The sequence below is a fragment of the Amphibalanus amphitrite genome, unplaced genomic scaffold, assembly GCF_019059575.1.
Source record: "Amphibalanus amphitrite isolate SeventyFive unplaced genomic scaffold, NRLGWU_Aamphi_draft 000290F_arrow, whole genome shotgun sequence".
Lineage (NCBI taxonomy): Eukaryota > Metazoa > Arthropoda > Thecostraca > Balanomorpha > Balanidae > Amphibalanus > Amphibalanus amphitrite.
Window position 1 is genome coordinate 358,706 of NW_024881785.1, and position 19,886 is coordinate 378,591.

Here is a 19,886-nt window from a genome sequence, read left to right on the forward strand (position 1 = left end):
ATGACGAATTCTTCTGGCGCACGCAGTCGCCAACAGGGCAATGGTATTCGTACACTACATTTGTGGCCTTTAAGTCACTGTTGTCACGCGCGAGATCATTAGTCATAATCATTTGTGACGTGCTACGTAACTGGTAGTAGATGGTGAGGTTGAGTTTGTTGTAGGGCCTAATGGGAGTACAGTTTTTGTGTACAATGTCACGTAGCACTTTTTCGTCTTTTTTGTAGGCTGATGACATGCCGCCTTTGTAAAAGAGACTGTTTTTGTGCCTTATATGCATGTCTGAAGATGTTAACGGATATGTTGACGAAACGTTACCTGGCAATATAGGCACTATTTTACATGAATTTTCCTTAGATGATCGAAAAACTGTGAGAAGCCTAGAGAATCTTGGCAAGAAGCAAAACAACGCCCGTTACGCTGTCATTTTCATTGAAACATGTATTCGTGAAAAACTGCTTCCCAACTTCACTCATATATATATATATATATATATATATATATATGTTGACCTCGAAAGGTCAAGGTCAAAGGTTGACCTCAGGTCACGTGACCTCGAGGTCATCATGTATATCATTCGATGCGTCTTGACGAGCTGAACACAATGAGACCATCCACGCGTCTGTATCTTGTTCCTGTACGGAGTTATTGGCCAAAAACCTTTGGTGACCTTTGATGACGTCACATGACCTCACAGCTGCCCAACAGCAAAACAGACCTCAAGGTAGTGAAGGTTGATCGTGCATGAAGTCATGTATGGTATATGGGGCCATTCCGACCCGTTTTAGTGGTAAAAACAGGGAGTTGATTTTTCCCCCATTGACTTATAATGGGGAGGTCGCGAAATTGACCTGACCTTAGGTCACCGATATCAAAATTCCGAGATATACAAATTGTAGCTACTAATGACCTAATAATATCCTGCGACTTTCAAAGGCCTCCGACATTTACTGTAGCTCTGGCACGGTGACAAAGTTGCAAAAAAGTGACTTGAGGTTGGGTCATTAAAGTGACCTGGTGACCGGAGCTTAAGGGTGCGTTTCACGCGTAACGCTATGAGAAACGTTTTTCGTAAATATCTAGAGCATCGTTGCTTCGATTGCCTTCGTTTTTGGATATGTTATGAAGGACGTTAACCTCGTCATCACAGAGTGGTTACCGTTGTTCTGCAATCCACATATACTGAGCAATTTAGACAAACATATTGCAAAATCAAAATTTCAAACGAATAGAACTCAATAACGGATTGTCGTACGACTGTGATGTTTGCAGTTTTTGACTGACGAAGTCAAGGAAAACATTTCCTAGCAAGCCTTTTTTCAAATTTTGTACTATGTTTTGCATAATACAATTTTCATTTTGCAGTGCATTGCATGAAAGCCATGACAAAAAATTCAAAAATGTGGCTGCTAGGAATCATAAAGACATCGATTCTCTACACAATCCTGTAGAGTTAATTATCATTGCATGCATTACTATGCAGTTCTATTCATTTGAAAGTCATTGCACAGCTAGTTCATAAAATCGCCGAGAGATGTCTCTGGCTGTGTGGCCCGCGCGTTTCGACGGTCCCCTCCGCCCGTCACTCAGCGGCGTTTGTTGACACAGTGTCACACCCATTAGTTACGGCGCTCCGCTGGCGTTCGGCCACCGTCGAGGTGCTCTGAACCCTCCCTGCTAAGTTTCACTGTGACCAGACGGGTCGGAGACTCATCCCACGATCTATCCATGAGCGGCGCCCAGCCAGGCGTCTCCTATCGCGCGCCTCTCACTCTTGATCGGGAGTACGCCGGGAAGAGCTTGTGAGAAACTTGTGAGAAACACAATTTTGAAAGATGTCACAAGTTTGTGTGAGTGGTATTACGAACAGCGAACAGGTATATTTTGACAATAGGTATTTGACCTGACCTGGGCAGTCCGTAGCCCGTATTTGACCTGACCTGGGCAGTCCGTACTGAACATAAATAATGAAAATAACCAGCATGAGCAATGCCTACAAATTCCATGGAGACATGGACCCTGAGTGACGTGAGACCACATATCAGTTCGACTGTTATGTCAAAACCCTCGCCCTGGCAGAGTATTTTTCATACCCCTCCCCCGGCGTTTCGAAATTAAGCGTCGTAGCTCGCTGTATTGACGTAGGCAGACACTCCACATACACTGTGGCTATTCCGTGTCTAAAGTCATTGCGAGTAAAAAAAAAAAAACATACGTCAGGGTAAAAGACAATAAAAAGTCAAATCACACACCTATACATATACCAGACACTCGCCACGCACACAGACGCACACGCTCCATATGCAACCACACTTCCGTCAATCACAGCCACTCGTCAGTCCATCAGAAGAACGCCTTCACTGCTCTCTTGAAACTGCCGGGATCGAGGTCTAAAAGGGCAGTCCGCTTAAAGCGCGGTCGCTTGGTATGAAAAGGCACGCTGCCCAGCCGCAGTGCGTGTAACCGGTGGCCGTAGGCGGCGGTCGTTCCGGGTGGTGCGGTCACCACTGGCCCGCGACCCCGCGTTCGTGGTGAACAGCGAGGCGAGGACGGTCGGCTCACCGCGCGCAATGGCACCGCGCGCGACGGTCACCGCTGCGACCCGGTACATGTCAGAGGCCGATGTGAGGTGCAGGTCATCCCGCGCGCGAGACACGTGGTCGTACTTTTTGAGGCCGGTAATAACTCTTGTAGCGAAGTTAATAATTTTGAGAAGTCTGGTACAGTTGTCGGCAGAACAGTTTCCGTAAACGGATATGCAGTATCTCACGCGCGAGATGACCAACCCCTCAACAATAGTTTTCAGTGCGTGCTGCGGGAGGAAATGCCTCAAGTGGCGGAGACCGATCAGGAGGCCGGTACAGTGGCGAACCACGTCACTGACGTGTGCGTCCCAACTCAAGTGACGGTCAAATAGCACGCCTAGGTTTTTAACTGTCCGGCTCTCCTGGACGGTCCCGCCACCGACACGTACGCTGACAGGGGGGAGGTTACGGGTGTTCTGACGGGTGCCGAGGAGGAGGATTTCAGTTTTGGATGCGTTGAGTTTTAAACCATGGGCATGGAACCAAGCAGACAAAGCGGAAAGGGTAGATTCCATGCGTTGGATGAGGTCAGGAAGATTGGCTTTGACATCGGACATCAGGATTTGGGTGTCGTCAGCGTACTGGGTCACATGGGCGTCCGGCGCGTGTAGGCTGAGGTCGTTGGAGAAGATGGTGAATAGGAGAGGACCAAGGACGGATCCCTGGAACACTCCCGTGGTGATAGGAAGGGGATTCGAGACCACTCTGGTGCCGGAAGGAGAGGAGATAGAGACTGACTGGGTGTGACCATGGAGGTACGAAGAAAACCAGGATGTATCAATGTTATATTGCTGGAGTTTGTTAAGGAGCCGAGAGTGCGGAATGGCGTCAAAACATTTGCTAAGATCCAAGAGGCATAGGAGGGATAGGTGACTGCGGTCCATGTTGGAAAAAATGCTGTTAGTAACAGATAGCAGAGCGGTCTCGGTTGAATGGTGGGGGCGGAAGCCGTGTTGGGATGAGGATAGGAGGTGATTGTCGGACATGTAGGCATACAGCTGACGCTGCACCACACGTTCGACAATCTTGGCTATGACAGGAACTATGGATATAGGGCGGTAATTGGAGGGTAATGACGGGTCACCGGACTTGAAAATAGGATGCACCAGGGAGTGTTTCCATGAATCAGGGATGTCGCATCTGGTAAGACATGAGTTAATGATGTGGAGAAGGACGGGGCTGATGGCGTCAAAACATAGGATTAGGATCCGGATACAAATTCCGTCAGGCCCACACACACCGGAACGCTTCATGGAGAACATTACCTCCCGCAGGCCGGCCAGCGTAGTGCCGCGCACGCGGAAGCCGCAGGCGCCCACACGCGGGAGGCGACACGGGACCGCGGGCGGGGGCCCAAGGCTGGCCAGCTCATCAGCGATTCGAGAACCGACACCAACAAAGTACGCGTTTATCTCGTCAGGTGTAGCGGCAGGAATACAGGGGGCACTGCTACGCTTTCCGGCGATAATTGGGCGGATCACACGGTACAGTGAGCTGCTGCCATGCTCACGGAGCTTAGCCTCAATGTCCGCCCTACAGTCACGCCGGATCGCCGACCTGACCCTCCTATCTAGTTCGCGAAAGGTCGGCGATCTCCCCTCGCGGCGCAGCACACCCCTCCGCTGTGACATGAGATTAAGAGTCGCCGCGGTGACAGCCGGCGCAGTGGGGTTCCGGATGGTAGCGACTCTAGTCGGGGCATGCCTATCTAAAACAGATAAGAAGCGATCCGTAAAATAAGACCACATAAAAGAAACCGGACGACTGCTAAAAACGCATGACCAGTCTACATTGTACAAATCACTAAACAATGCATCACGCTGAATACGTTTGAGCGGCCTCAAACGCAATCGGGACGGTTTTCTAACACGTTTCGGTAAAGATAAAAGCAAGCGGACAAGCGGAAGCGCTTCGCAACAAAGAGCAGTCGATTGCTCTCAACGAGTACCTACTCGCGATTGGTGGTACATTTTTTACCCTAATTTAATATTTAACCCAGTTATGGCAGGTCAAAGGTCAAATTTCGGGGAAAGCTGCAATTATCCAAATTACTTAGCCAATATTGGCGAATTTATGAACGATAGCGACATGAAACCTTCCCTTCATGACCGTGTTTCTCAACGAATTAGCAACAAAATGATGTATAGTTGATTGAATTTCAGTCAAAATAGCGTCTCTAGAGATAGTTTTTCACGTATCACTTTTGAAGTAATAAAGCTAGGCAAAAACTGCATAATAGCAATTAGCATCATCGTAGTCCTCTCTCGTAATTTCGCCTCGTAGCATATATGTGTTGACTTTGAAAGGTCATGGTCAAAGATTTTAGATTGACCTCGGATCACATAACCTTAACCCGCGCCCCACTGGGGGGGGGGGCTATTTATAGCCCCCCCCCATAGCCCCCCCCCCTCCCGTTTTTCTGCAATAACTTCCAAACCGCTTGACGAATTGACGCCAAACTTTCAGTACCTTCGGCTGCATCAATTTGACACCTTGTGTCAAAATTTGAACTTCGTAGCTACCATAGGTCGGCCGGAAATGACGTCAGAGTGACGTCATGTTCGTCCGATTTCGACGCAAAACATTGAACCACGGCAATCGCTCCCAAGAGCTCAGTTTTTAAGCTAGATCCAATTTCTTTGCATGAAAGGACTCAGAATTGACCGCGCTATCAAACTGCTATCTCGGATTTTCAAAATTTTGAAAATTTCGAAAATTTTATATAATAATATTCAAAATTTATATTTTTATATTTTTTTCAAAAAGTTTTTAACTTTTCGAAAAAAAAAACGGAATATATGTGACAGAACGCATGATTATGACTAACTCTAGCAAGTTTTAGCTAAATATCTTCAAAAATGGCCAAGTTATACGCATTATTGCAAAAAATTCACAATTATTAATTTTTCAAATCAATTTTTCAGTACGTATTTGGCATCGTACACCAATATAAATGGCACCATCGTGTTCCTGAGCTCAAACTGCATCCAATAGACACCTTTTTTGTTGAAAAATTTTAACTTCAAAATTTGACCTTTTTTGACCTGAAAGTGACCTGACCTAAGCTAATTTCGACTCAAAATGACCTTGAATGACACAGACGACATCAAATTCGAAATCTATGGCCTAAATGGACCATAAAACATGTGTCACGTGACCGACTCATGATATAATATTTTCGTGACCTGTGATGACCTGACCCTGACCTGAAAATCAAAGTACAAGTTTGGTACCCTCAAGGTATCTAGAGCATCTGTTCACGAGTGTGGAAACCAAAAATGAGCCTGATCTGACTTGTATGACGGCGGCCAGAGCCCAAAATGTGAACAAGCCAAAGTGCTAATAATTTTTACTTTGACCTGACCTGTGACGTCATCGGTGACCTCGAGGTCAATGAAATTAGGTTTCGCTCGACAGTTTTTCCGGGGCTATCAGACGCCGTTTGAATTTTGACGATCGGCCCAGTAGTTTCGGAGTTAGGAGGAGGGGCTATGAATAGCCCCCCCCCCAGTAGGGCGTGTTATACACAGACCCCAGTGGGGCGCGGGTTAAGACGCACACTGGTGGGGCTATTTTTCGCCCCCCCCCCCCGTATCTTCGAAACTATTGGACGGATTCACAAAGCTCAAACGGCGTTCGATAGCCCTGTTGCCTTGAGAAAATTAATTTCATTGACCTCAGGGTCACTGATGACGTCACAGGTCAGGTCAAACTTAAAATTTTCACCGTTCACGGGGCTACGAACATCTTAGTAATTTTTAAGCAATTTGGACAATGCGTTATTACATTGATTAAAAGGCGTTTTATCGAGAATCATCGATAAAGCGTTGGTTGCCTAGTACAGATGTTGCTAAGAGACGTCACAGATACCAGGTCAGGTAACCTAGAGGTCAGGTCACCAAGGGTCAACACAACCCAACTTTACTAGGGCCGTGTGATGCATGTTTTGTGGCCATTTTTTTCATTTCTAACTCAATGGTTTTGGTTAGACGGCCATGAGGGACGGTTTAGGTTACTTTCTGGTGGAGGTTAGGTCAAGGTCTGGTAAAAAGGTCAAAGTTCGAAGTTGATACTTTTGCATAAAAAGAGTACCTATTTCGATGTACCTCATCACGGGGAATCCAATCGGTCGCAAAACGTCCTCAATTTTGCGACCGATACCCCCAAACCCGATTACGACACGCTGACGAAGTTTTGTGATACAATTCGAAAGCTCCGACCCAAACGATTTCTTGGGGGATTGAAGTCCGGATGAACTTATAAAATTCCGAGACATACAAGTTGTAGGTAGCTACCAATGGCCTTATTACATCGTGCACTTCAACTTTCAAGGACTCGGGCAGCTACTGTAGCTCTGAAGTGGTGACAAAATTGCAAAAGTGTTTTATAAAACATATTCTTCTGTGCCTTCTGATGCGATAGTCCGGCACTATACAGTGTAGCTCATGCTGATGGCTCATGCAATAACCTGAGTTTGGAACATCTAGGATATACCTGAACTGGGTGACCTAAACTTCTGAGACCGGGGTTCCACAATTTCACACGCGATTAGAAATTGATGCATGATAAGCTATGCCAAGTTTCGCGGCGCTTTTACGGGCAAAAATAGCAAGTTTGACAAAAAAAAAAAAACGCCCCACTTCCCCAAGCGAGGATTAATGAACCAAACACTATGAATGTGACTGAAGCTGCTTTCCTGAACCTCATTCATTATTCCTTATGAATGATTATTCCTTATAGCTTTTTCATTATTCCGGTTTCTCCCTATCCGTGTGTGTCGGCGCGGGTTCGGCCCAATGTGGTTCGACTGAGAGCATGACATCTGGTCCTTTCCGCTCGGCCTGACCGGCGCGGCGGACCCGTGCCACTCCTCCCCGAACTCGCGGGGCGCGGATGGGGAGGGGCGGCCCGGCAGTCCAACCCCTCTGCGCTGACAGATGGATGGACAGGGGAAATGTGATACTTGTCCTGTGACAACAAACCGGCGTTCAGCGCTAGGGCCATCTACTGGTCTAGAAACGTATCTCTATGTCGGCAAGATCCTCGCCAGGTGGTGTAAAGGTCGCGTGAAACGCACCCTTAAAAGGTAGGAGGTTCAAACCTGCACACCATTTGTAAAATTGATGAGGTTATAGTCATACCAAATTTCGCGGCGCTACGCGCCGCGGTTTTCCCGCTATTCGCGAAAAACCTCAGGGGGGGGGGCGGATATCCGCCCCCCCGTCGGTGCGCGGGTTAACCCTCGCCCGTAAACGGCGATCTGCCACCTTCGCCCATGCAGGGGGGGGGGGTTGGTGCGACCCCCCCCCTTGGCGTTTGAAAACGGAGCGTCGTAGAGCTTAGCGGAAAAGACCAACGGATTGCTCTCGTCGAGATCTCGCGATTGGTGGTATATTTTTTGGTCCTAGGTCAACATTTGACCTACTTTTGACCGGTCAAAGGTCAAATTTTCGGAAAAATAGACTTTTTCAAATTTTCCGCGGCGATTGCGGCAAAACGGTGGGAGATATCGACTTGAAATCTTCACTATCGTGTTCCTTGATCAATTCTCTATCGTTTGGTATGTATTTCGTTTCCCTAGCTCTACATTTGTAAAAATGGCGCGTTGGGAGCGCCGGAAGTCGGCAAGGTCACAGTCGGCGGCAGAAATTCGAAAAATCAAAATTTAAATTTTTGAAATCTGATTGTATTTTTGGATTTGGGATGTCCATTTGCTCCCTATAGAAGCTAATATTGCTGCATATTCCCATTGAGGTGACAAAAATTATCAAAATAGTGGTTCGGGCGCTTTTCAAAAATAGTACCGGACGCTGTTCCTCTTGTGACGTCATAGCTCCGTGACCTGACCTGACCCGGTCAAGTTTCTTATACCATATGATAGCCAATACTTGCCCCAACATGCATGGGAAGTTTCATCACGATCCATCAACCGATGTCCGTACCACCGGCAGGAAACCTCGGGCGTTGGCACTCAGTTTGTGAAAATCCGGCCGGAGGCTGTTCCCTTTGTGACGTCATAACTCCGTGACCTGACATGACCCGGTCAATTTTTTTTTATCAAAAGATGCGCAAGGTTTGCCCCATAATGTACCCAAAATTTGGCGGCGCTGCGCGCCGCCTTTTTTGCACTATTTCCGAAAAACCTCAGGGGGGGTTGCACCAACCCCCCCCTACATGGGCGATGGTTAAAATGCTTTCCCGGTTTTCAGAGACGATTTTCGATTTTTGGCCCCAAAATTCGGTTTTTGACCCACCGTGTCCGATGTAATTGAGTAATCGACTCGCGGTAACTTTCATCGCCTTTCCTATGCCACAAGCTTTCGAATGATATCTGGTTTTGCATATTTGCGTGCAAAAATAACGTCATAAATCTATGTTAAAGTGAGAAAATGTTGAAATTTTGTAAAAATTTGACATTTTTTCGATTTCATTTCAAAATAGAGGAAAAACTAAAGGCCCTATCCAAATTCTGAGCCCAGTTCCTTGAAGAGCATTCAATTTCCGTTCGGAAGGTACCTTTTTAGTGCATTTTATCGGATTCCTGTGGCGTCCAGATTGAGTTAACCTAAACATATATCCTAAGTCATATCACATAGCATGCATGATAACGTATGTTAACGCCATAGGATCAACGAGGGGTCAACTGAGGTCATGTTGTTGACCCCTTGTGACCTCGGGTCACACGCAGGAACTTACTTTTGAGCAGCCCTGTCGCTCAGAATCTTGATCTGTACCTCCATTTGTTAGAATGATTCTTCATGCACTGAACACATTGTCATGGAAATGGCTGGGGGCCCGTTTTTCAAGTGACTCAATCTGGACGCCACAGTAAACCGATAAAATGCACTAAAATAGTACCTTCCGAACGGAAATTGAATGCTCTTCAAGGAACTGGGCTCAGAATTTGGATAGGGCCTTTAGTTTTTCTCTATTTTGAAATGAAATCGAAAAAAAATGTCAAATTTTTACAAAATTTCAATATTTTCTTACTTTAACATAGATTTATGACGTTATTTTTACACGCAAATATGCAAAACCGGATATCATTCGAAAGCTTGTGGCATAGGAAGGGCGATGAAAGTTACCGCGAGTCGATTACTCAATTACACCGGACACAGTGGGCCAAAAACCGAATTTCGGGGCCAAAAATCGAAAATCGTCTCTGAAAACCAGAAAAGCATTTTCAGATCAAAACAAATGCCCATTTCGGTTATAATGGGACCCAATGAGTCCAAAAAATCGGTCGTTACTCAGGAACAAAATGCCTGTTGCATAGTGTTATAAACGTTACAGTTAACCATATTTTTATTTTCTTCAAGTGTACGGTAATTGCTCGAGCTCCAACTCACGCATACCTGCTAATTGCTATTCCCGTAATTGTTGACAGAGACCTCTGGCAGCTCTGTCAATTCACCCATTTACGGTCCTTATTACTATTCTCTTTTTTAACTGTCAAATCTATCCTTACCTATGGTCAATACTATTTACTACTATACTATTGACTCAATAGGTGGTAGGGAGCAGGCACCCATACAGTCCGTGATCTATTGAATCCGAAACTAAGGACTGTGGTCACTTTTTTTGTCGCCGAATGAATTCTTTTATGTGTTACAAATAATACTTTTACAACTCTATAGCGAATTTGTTTCCCTCAGTTTTGTTGCAGTTCGAAAACTGTCCACTTCTTTGTCGGTACAAACCGATTGTGCTCCCTGTTTTGACCTAATTTGTATCGCAAATATAATATAAAAAGAGCTAGCAATCACGGAATACGAATGGACAAATATGTCTATGTGATACGAACTGCGCCACACAAGTGCACTGAAATTTATTATTCATCATCAAATGCACATCTTATTGTATCTGAGCCCCAACAGCAACCAACACTTCATAATTTGCATACTGTTTCTGCAGCCGTCCGTGCCTCATTTGATTCGACCGTTTATGCTTCTCTGTCGGAAGCCTCATCAGTCCTCAATATCACTAGCATTCAGCTACCCTTAACACTTTCAAGACATTTGAAAAAAAACGCTCATTTCTACCACAACAAGGCACCGCAGATATCATTTCATATCCGATATATCATTAACGTTATACAAACAATATTGCGTCAGTCTGCAAACGGCTAACAGTCATGGACATATCTGACCAGCAAAAACATACAAACACTAAGAAGAATCAGCACCAATGTTCGATCAATTTCATCCTAGTAATGACATAAGCTCCAAAATAAGCTCCACAATTGACTGTGTTACTTGTTAGTCTTTGACTGCGTGGCAACTACATCACCAACCGTTTGAACCTTTCCCGACATAGTCCTAAATGTATGCGTTCAAGTTTCAACCGACAACCAGAAGCTCATAACAAGTATAAACAATACAAAAACGTCAATTGCTGCTCCTTGTAGTGTCATCAAGGAGGGGTATGCATGTCCAGGCTCATAGGCCTGTTCAGGACCGGCACAGCTCCGTAACCAAGACCGCCGAGACTGGAGAACTCGCTGCTCCCACACGCGCCCGACACTGAGACTGATCTGACTGCAGGTGGCGAGACCATCGCGGAGCAGACGTCCGAGGTGACGCCACCAGCGGCCGTCCGGAGTGCGCAGTCGGCTGCAGCGGACTTGGTGGTGCCCAGCCGATCGGTCCGAGGCGCCCCCTCAGAGGGGGGCGTTTCGGACTTCGATGCTGCCACCCGCGCCTCCTTCACTGATTCCGAGCTCGAGTCTGAAAATAGTATATAAATAGTATATAAGTTTAACCCTCGCGGGCCCGGAGGGGACGTTTTTCGCCCCCCCCCCCCCTGGCGAATATTTGCGATAGCTCCCGAACGCTTAGGGATAGGAAAGCGAAACTTTCAGTACCTTTTCTCCCATCAATTTGACATCTTCTGAAGTAAAAAATTTGGACCTAGCCCCCTTGATGACATCACAAGGTCCATTTTTCTAGACCCTTGCACGGCAAACTTCGGCGTCACAGACGCAAACTTCAAATAGCTGCTAAAAATAGAGTTTTAGAGATAAAGACAAATTACGAGAACGGTTGTGTAGCGTTTGACCTAGAGAAAAACAGAAAAATAGTTTTGGTGACCTGAGGTCAGAGGTCAGGTCAACGACCCCCAGCTGTGGTTTTAGTTTTTCGCAAATAACTTCGACAAAAATGGTCCTAGAGCTACGGCAGTGGTACCATCGCATTCGCCTTGTCAAGCCGCGTCAAATGATATATATTTTGTTAGGAAAAGGTCAAGTTTTATGTTGACCTCATGTGACCTCAAATGACCTCTGGTTGACCTTGACACATGAAAGGTCGTTTATGATGGATTTGTACCCGCTGATCACGAATCTGGCGTCTATTTTCCTCTAAGCCTTCATTTAGAGCTTCCGGATGGCAAAATTGTCTTATTTACTATTACTAACTTGAATTAGTGAAATAGCCTCTAGCAGGGATACTCTTCTGTGACCTTGACCTTTGAGCAGCCTTGTATCGTAAGATGAACCACAAATAGGGAACTGAGAAGCCTCAAAACATTTCAAAACACCTTGAAAGTTAGCACGCAAGATGTGCGAAAAAGTGCCAAGTTTGAGGTCAATTTTGAGCGTGACCTTGACCTTGACCTTTGATTTTGAGCACATTTTCAGAAACCTCAGATTCTCTTCTTTCGTTTGACACCCAATTTTGCCGGTTTGATGCAGCCTGCCGTCCTCTAGAAGGCTTACTTTGAGATCACTACACATGTGCCGGTTTTTGCCTTTGACCTTGACCTCTGACCTTTAAAATTTACCTGAAGTCAAAAATTTAGATGCATTAGAATCGTCTCGTAAGGACCTTTCGTTTGGCATCGCTTTTGTTTCCGTAGCTCCCTTATTTACGGAGTTAGACAGGGGGGGGGGCGAAAAACGCCCCCCCGGGCTGCGGTGGTTGGGATTACCCCCGGGCCCGGCCGGGCTAAAGATTGCAATTACGGGCCTGTATACTACTTCACAGGACTTTAATTAGGTAGGTAGACAGATTGCAGTTCCATGCCCATGTTTTGAAACGCTACCACATTTTGTGATCACGATGTGAAACAAGGGACCAAATTTTCATTCAACCTGAAAAATCAGATAAAATGTTATACTATGTAGAATAACGGTATCATCTGACTAAAAAAAATATCCTTGCATCTCCGAAGCTATAGGTACATACCTATAAGTTCCGAGCCCGCAGTGGACATGCCCGCAATTAGGTACCTACCTACCTACCGCAGGTATCTTTGATTTTATGCATTTTTTACCCTCGCCGGTACAGGGGGTTGATGCAACCCCTCTAAGGTTATTCGCGAATTACTCGTGTAAAAAGCGGCCGATCGCGACGAAACTTTCAGTACCCTCGGATTGATCAATTTTACACCTACCTTGAAAATTTCATTACTCTGACCCAAATGACCTTTGACCTGTGACCTACTTTCCGAGACCACGTTTGGCCGGAATCGTGATTCGGCGTATGTCGGCTCGCATTAGCCGCGCGTTCGCAAGCTTTTCGTGGTTTTAAAGGTTCAAACATGTGATTAGATGTTTCTCCCATGCATAAGGGTGGATGTCAAGGTCACCTGAAGGTCAGGTCAGGTCATTGACCTTTGGTGACCTCGGCTCACTTTTTCGAGTTTTACATGTTTCTAGGCTAGTTTTTGGAGCTGATTTCGAATTTAGCAACCAGTTGAACATTTACAAAGTAGTTTTGGTGCCTTCGTAACATGTTACGGTGATGTCAGAGGCGGTTGACACGTATTACGAATACCCGTCACGACCCCTGCCGGTTGACCTGACCTTACCTGACCCGACCTGGTCTAAATGCTTAAAGACATCATCTCTGATCAAAACTAGCACGATATTCATGATCAGCACCCCGGAAAACTCCATGGCAGCCACACTTTACGACTTTCTCAAATCTAACAGGTTCCGATTTTCCCGATTTTCGGGTCATTGACCTGACCTGGAAGGTCACCCGATGACCTAGGACCTTAAAATTGGATATCATGGATATCATCGGCTTCCTCTCGTGACGGGCAACACGCTCGTTTTTTTCCGCGAAGCTCTAGCTCGATCAGGGGCTAAACGCGAGGGGGTGTCGTATCCCCCCCCCCTTGTGGCCGTCGAAGGACACAAAATGGCCTGTGCCGGCGAGGGTTAAATGTTACTGAGCCCTAAGAACCTTAGACTATTAGTCAAGGGAAGAAGTCAGTGATGAAGATACTAGATAGGTACATACGTTGTCTCGTACTAAGCAAAGAAACACTTGTAGGAGCGCAATGAGTGAGGCATGCGTGTGACTTACTTTCTTTCTTTTCCTTTTCCTCTGCCTTTTTCTTCGCCTTTGGTTTGCGTTTCCGGGTCTGTATGCCGTCTTTCCTCATTGACAGAGGACGTCGGATGCCATGAAGCTTGAAATACAGCCCGCACGCGTTGCATACCGGTTCACCTGAAGAAAACAAAAACGGGAGGCTCTTTTCAGTTTTACTCAGAGGTGATGTTCTACCACATGGCATTTTTACATTTCCAATCTTCGACAGAATCGAAGAATAAACACTGCCGTCTTACCGCCAATGTGGCAGTAATGAGAATATTACCTACTGCAAAAGGGGGCTCATATTGATCTGATTACATTTTCGCTTTCCTATTTTTTGTTTCAATTTTGTCAATATAATTCCGCTTTCACCCTCATTAGTGGCAGGCTCCTGGCCACTCCAATTAGTGGCAAGGGGGGCTGTTTAGGACCCTTTGATATCTCGAGATCTAACAGGACGATTTTCAAAATTCAAACGGCATTCGATTCAAATACGGGGGCAGTACCCTAACCCATCCGGGATAACCCGTCGACCGGCCTTTGCACTGTCGCAGGCCTGGCCGGTGGCAAGTGTATCACGGGGCGGTGCGGGCGGGGGTGTGGCGACGGCCCGTCCGGACGTCTGGGGAGGTAATCTATAGCACTCCCTAGGCGGGGAGGTGACCTACAGATCTCCCCGGGGCGGGGACGGTCCGAGCCAATGTTACAGGTGCCGCGTCCTCTGCCTGGCCGGACGGGCCACACACACCCGCCGATGAAGGTCAGGACAACCAATGTGTCGAATGATAAATGTATCTGCATGTTCGTAGGTGAAATGAATGTTCTTCAATGTAAAACACGGGGGCAGCAGGGGGGTAAAAACTGCAAAGTTCAGAGGCCTTTTCAACTGCTCACGCACGGCCATGTTTTTCAACTAATTTTGACGCAACGACTGCCAATCGATGCAGAATGAACCGGAAATTAGCATGCATCATTAAAATGGGCATTCCGAAAAATCATAGGCGGATGCAGGTAAATGTATTTGGGAGGTACTTGAAATACATAAAAATTCGGGTTTTTTCCGTTGTAGAATTACCCAAACGGATTGGCATGGTCTTATGATTTTACAAAATGAGTGATAGAATGACTATTATAATAAAAGTAGATTGGTAATTCATAGGCGGCGCCAGGGCACTTAAGTTGGGAGGTGAAATCGACCTCCCTCTCTGCTTTCCTGGATCCGCCTATGATCCATCTCATACTCACTTGTGAGCCTGTAATACCTACAAATATTGTTAATCCACCTACAGAATAAATAGCTACAGTTATAATGCACCAGTATAGTGATCTTCACCCAAATGACTCACTTCGTGAATAGGACCTCCCAATTCCTAATGCCCTGGAACCGCCCCTGATAAAGGTATCAACTTGAAAATTTCAGAGAATGTGCCCAGTTTAGCTCTATGAGAGTTCAGAGAATTTCAGCATCCTAGCCCCAACCGTTGTTTATCTTCGTTGTTGCACCACCACAGCGTGGTTTGCGTGGTGGATGTTTGTAGGTACCTTCATTGTTACACTACCGTAGCGTGGTTTGTCTGGTGAAGATGTAAGATGAGTAGTTAATTACCTTCATTGTTGCGCCGCCAGAGCGTGGTCTGCGTGGTGCCACAATTGGTGCACATGGAGTGGAATCGCCGGGCGTACGGAGACTGGAAACAAACCGAGCGAGGGATGACATCAAACGACGTGGTCATGTGAACGTATATAAACATACACAAATGAGAAATTCGGAGAATATGCCACCCAAAGATAGACACGTTACATTGATCACAACACTTGTCAAAGTCACGATACCAGACACACAGGATGATATCAGCCACGCATCCCTTCTGGCAGCCGGGCTATTTATGGATAAATTTTTAAACAAATGTCATTGTTTCGTCTCAGAAAAAAGAAGCAGGGTTCCAGGACGCTACTGGCGGCGCGGGGGGAGACCCGATCTACTGACCCCGCGGCGTGTGTTGAAGAGGCGCGGGTGCGCGATGCCCTTCCACTTGGGGTTGCAGAAGCAGGCGCTGCAGAGGAAGTGGCCGGTGCCGTCCGGGTAGCACGACTGGGTCACCGTGCCGCACTGCACGCACTCCCGAAACTCTGCAACCGAACCGCCGACACACCGTCACTATCAGTATACAAACACCGTATAGGAGCAGTACGGTGTCCCCAGATTCCATCGTATTCGTAACTCGATAGTATCGGTATTGCTGTGTTGAGCACAAGGCTTCTAAATGATCGTTATATGCTGGTTTACTGTTTATAAAACTTAATACGTATATAGGGATGCTGGTCGCTACTGCAGACCGCTTGTTGTTCATTTGTTGCCGCTTCGAATGCCGTCAGGGTCACATAACGGTTTTACTAGTTATAAACTTTACATTGCACAGACTTCATTAGTGGAGTATTTTCGATGAAAGTCAACAGTCAAACGGCGCATTAAAATACCATTTGTCCCCATCCATCGAAAGCATAGGAATTCTTGTAGTGGATGTGACGATGAGAATGTCATGTCGGACAGGTATAAGGCCGCATTTCAAAGAACAATTATATGAGCACTTTTACAGGTTATGGAAAAGAACAGTTGTGGAACCGAAAGGTTCCACGTCCAACGCTGCTAGCACCTGTATTTACGCAACGTCGGTACCGCTCCCAAAGCCGTTATTTACGTACCGTAGGTGCCGCTCCCAGAGCCGTTATTTACGTATCGTAGGTGCCGCTGCCAGTGGCGGCATTTACGTACCGTAGGTGCCGCTGCCAGTGGCGGCATTTATGTATCGTGGGTGCCGCTCTTCGCGCCCCGTATTTACGTATCGTGGGTGCCGCTCTTCGCGCCCCGTATTTACGTACCGTAGGTGCCGCTCCCAGCGCCCCGCACCCCGTATTTACGTACCGTAGGTGCCGCTCCCAGTGACGGCATTTACGTACCGTAGGTGCCGCTTCCAGTGGTAGCATTTACGTACCTTAGGTGCCGCTCCCAGCGCCCGCATTTACGTACCGTGGGTGCCGCTCCCAGTGGCGGCATTTACGTACCGTCGGTGCCGCTCCCAGCACCCCGTATTTACGTACCGTAGGTGCCGCGTTGCAGCGACTGCAGGCCGGCCATGTTGTTGCACGGCCAGGCCATCATGTTGCCGGCCGGGTAGCCGTAATGGCGCGGCAGGGCCTGCGCCAGACCCGAGTGCGTCATGTCGCGGCCGCCGGTCAGCTTGAAGCCGCCAAAGTTCATACCCAGCTGCGGGTGGCCGGGCTCCGAGCAGGCCGGCACGGTGCCGCCCTGCCAACTGCACGCGGGGAGGGGGCAGGGGCTAAGTGACTTTTATGGACAGGATAAGGTCAGCTGACAGACCCTATCAATACAAACGAATCTTCAATTACCAACTCTTTAGAGTTGTTAAAAAAAAACTGCCGAAACCAGCCAGCACAAGCCACCCATTTATCACCTGCGACCCCGCAGGTCTGTTGTGTCCGCCACGCCATTGATTTTGCTACTAACCTGTTGCAGGCGGTGCCGGTGACGCCCGTTGGTGAGCTGGCCATGTGGGACGTCTGGCCCGTCATGTGCTGCAGGCCGAACAGCTGGTGGGCCGGTGGGACGCACACCCCGCCCGACAGGTAGCCCCCGCCGCCGCCGCCGCCGCCGCTGCTGCCACCCGCCCCGGCGCCGGGGCTCTCCAGGCCGTACCCGCCTCCGCCGTGAACGGCGCCGTGGTACATGGCCACGGTCACAGGTCACGGGTCACAGGTCGCAGGTCACAGGTCACAGAGAAAGGATTAAAGGTCACGGGTCACGGAAAATGGGCACGGACACGGGATACGGACTCAGATCACAAGTCACAAGGTACGAAATATATCGTACGTGTTACGGAGTAAAGATCACGGATTGCAAGTCGTAGTCCACAGGACAGGATGATGGCTCGGTCATGCGATTGAGATCTTTCAGCTACAGCTTCCAGTTTCGGTAGACGTCCACCAGGCTCGTCCACTTCGTTTTTCGTTTCGTCGTCGAATATGCTGAACTATCCTTCACTTGTGCCTCCTGAATCAGGGTCACTTGTCGCACAAGAATCAAGATCTCTGATCAGTGCTCAGTCAGACTGAACAAGTAACGTTTTTGTGAGCGCCAGCAGCTCCGATCACAGTTCCATCACAGGAACTGAACCGACCTTATTCTGACCTCTCTTAGCGCTTCGGAGCTGCATAAATCGGCTCTTGATAAGTGATAGATTGGCACTTCGAATCACAAGTGATTCTTTCAACAAGTCGACTTGCTTGCTTCCCCAGGTTCGCAGCACGTCGGTTGCAAGGCAGAAGGTGCTCCAGAAAACTTCGCTGACGCTGTTTCCTGAAAAGAAAAGAAAATTGAAACGTTAAATACAATACAGCTTTACAGGGTTAATGCTTACTTTATAATCGCCAAACACTGTCACTAATTCAGTTGGCGCTTTGAATCTCATCCTCACTAGCCTCACCCCACCCGTCCCCTGTTCCTCCTCTCTGTGCCTCGCTGCGTCACATGACCGTCCTCCTAACTTGTCAGCGCCAACGGCCGATGACGGAGCGCGCCTCACCCGTCCCTGCGCGTCACATCGTCTTTGCTGACCCGTCACACCGTCACCGGCGACGCGTTGGGGCCGACGGCTTCGTTAGCGGCGACAGGTAGGCTCGCGTGCCACCGCCGCCGCCGCCGCCATCTGGCTCCAATGAAGACATGAGCGGCAGGCGGCGGGCGGCGGGCGGCGGGAGACGGGCGCGGGAGACGGGGCCGGGCGGCGGGCGCCCAAATAGCCCCATGCTCGTCCATCAGCCGTTTCATTAGACACGTCGCGTCGGGGACGTCGTGTCGCCGTGATGGTCGCTGTCGACGGCGACGGCTGCCGACGGGGAGAAGAGGGGAGGGAGGGGAGAGCGGACGAGGGAGAGGGTGCGGTGATACGGTGCGGGGACAAGTGCTGGAGTTAGTTTTAGTGAAAGTGTGAGAGTGGCCGCTATAGAAAGACAGTTTAGGATGACTACGTGTGATGGGCTGTGATCAGACTGGCTCATCACGGATGGCGCTACATGATTTAGTTGTAACTGATCCGTAGTGGCTAGTGGGATTGCAGATGAAATCTTTTTATGCGGTAGGTAGGCATGTGGATGTTGTTGTGCCCATGGTAAGCGTTGGCCATATAGAACGAAATATTTCACCAGTATAACGCCTTTTGGGGCGACTAACGGAGCGAGCGAGAGGGTGAGCCTTGCACGTGCGAAAATTTCGACGGGGTACCTCCAGCTGACTTGTGCATGGCACCCTACTAACCGGTCGCTAGCGATGTGCCAAATTTGAGCACAATCGGCCCAGCCGTTCTCGAGATCTGGAAGCGGCACCCTGCACGTGCGCACGTGCAAAATGGGTCCCAACTGACTTTTGCACGGCACCCTACTAACCGGTCCCTAACCATGTGCCAAATTTGAGCGCCATCGGTCCAGCCGTTCTCGAGATCTGCAATCGACCCCTGCACGTGCGCACGTGCAGCAGAACCCCAATTCTGGCACATGGATATGCATTGCCTTGTGAGTTGTGGGTGCCTACCTACATGCCAACTTTCAGCGCAATCGGCCAAGTAGTTACCGAGATATTGCAACAATTACAAAAGTGACACCTCTTCGTTTTGCACGTGGCACGTGCATAAGAGGTCACTCACATGCCTCGGGAATAGTCCAATACTTGGTAGAAGGAATGAAGCTACCCTACAAAAATTACCGCGTGTAAATCGATCAAGTGGTTGCTGAGATATAAGCGTCGCAGAATCGTGACCACGGCCGGCCGGCTGGCCGGCCGCTCATACTCATAAATTTCCGTTAATCTAAGGAAAGACTACGCTCGCTTCGCTCGCTCCGTAATGAAGACATTTCCGAAAAAAACTATTTTTAGTGAACTTACGAACGTGAAATAGAAATTGAAAGC

The 19,886-nt window shown here is 48.0% G+C and overlaps 1 protein-coding gene across 1 annotated transcript in view; it reads right to left on the minus strand.

Moving 5' to 3' along the window:
* Positions 1-10,398: 10,398 nt before the first annotated feature.
* Positions 10,399-19,886, minus strand: part of LOC122387574 (transcription factor GATA-4-like) — a 35,395-nt gene continuing 25,907 nt past the window's right edge. The window contains exons 2-7 of the mRNA XM_043377904.1: positions 17,433-18,281; positions 17,006-17,220; positions 15,894-16,036; positions 15,513-15,594; positions 13,898-14,041; positions 10,399-11,311 (exon numbers count right to left, since the gene is read on the minus strand). Of these exons, the coding sequence (XP_043233839.1) occupies positions 10,998-11,311; positions 13,898-14,041; positions 15,513-15,594; positions 15,894-16,036; positions 17,006-17,220; positions 17,433-17,653 (1,119 nt within the window). The 5' untranslated portion in view covers positions 17,654-18,281 and the 3' untranslated portion in view covers positions 10,399-10,997. The remainder of the gene's footprint in view (positions 11,312-13,897; positions 14,042-15,512; positions 15,595-15,893; positions 16,037-17,005; positions 17,221-17,432; positions 18,282-19,886) is intronic.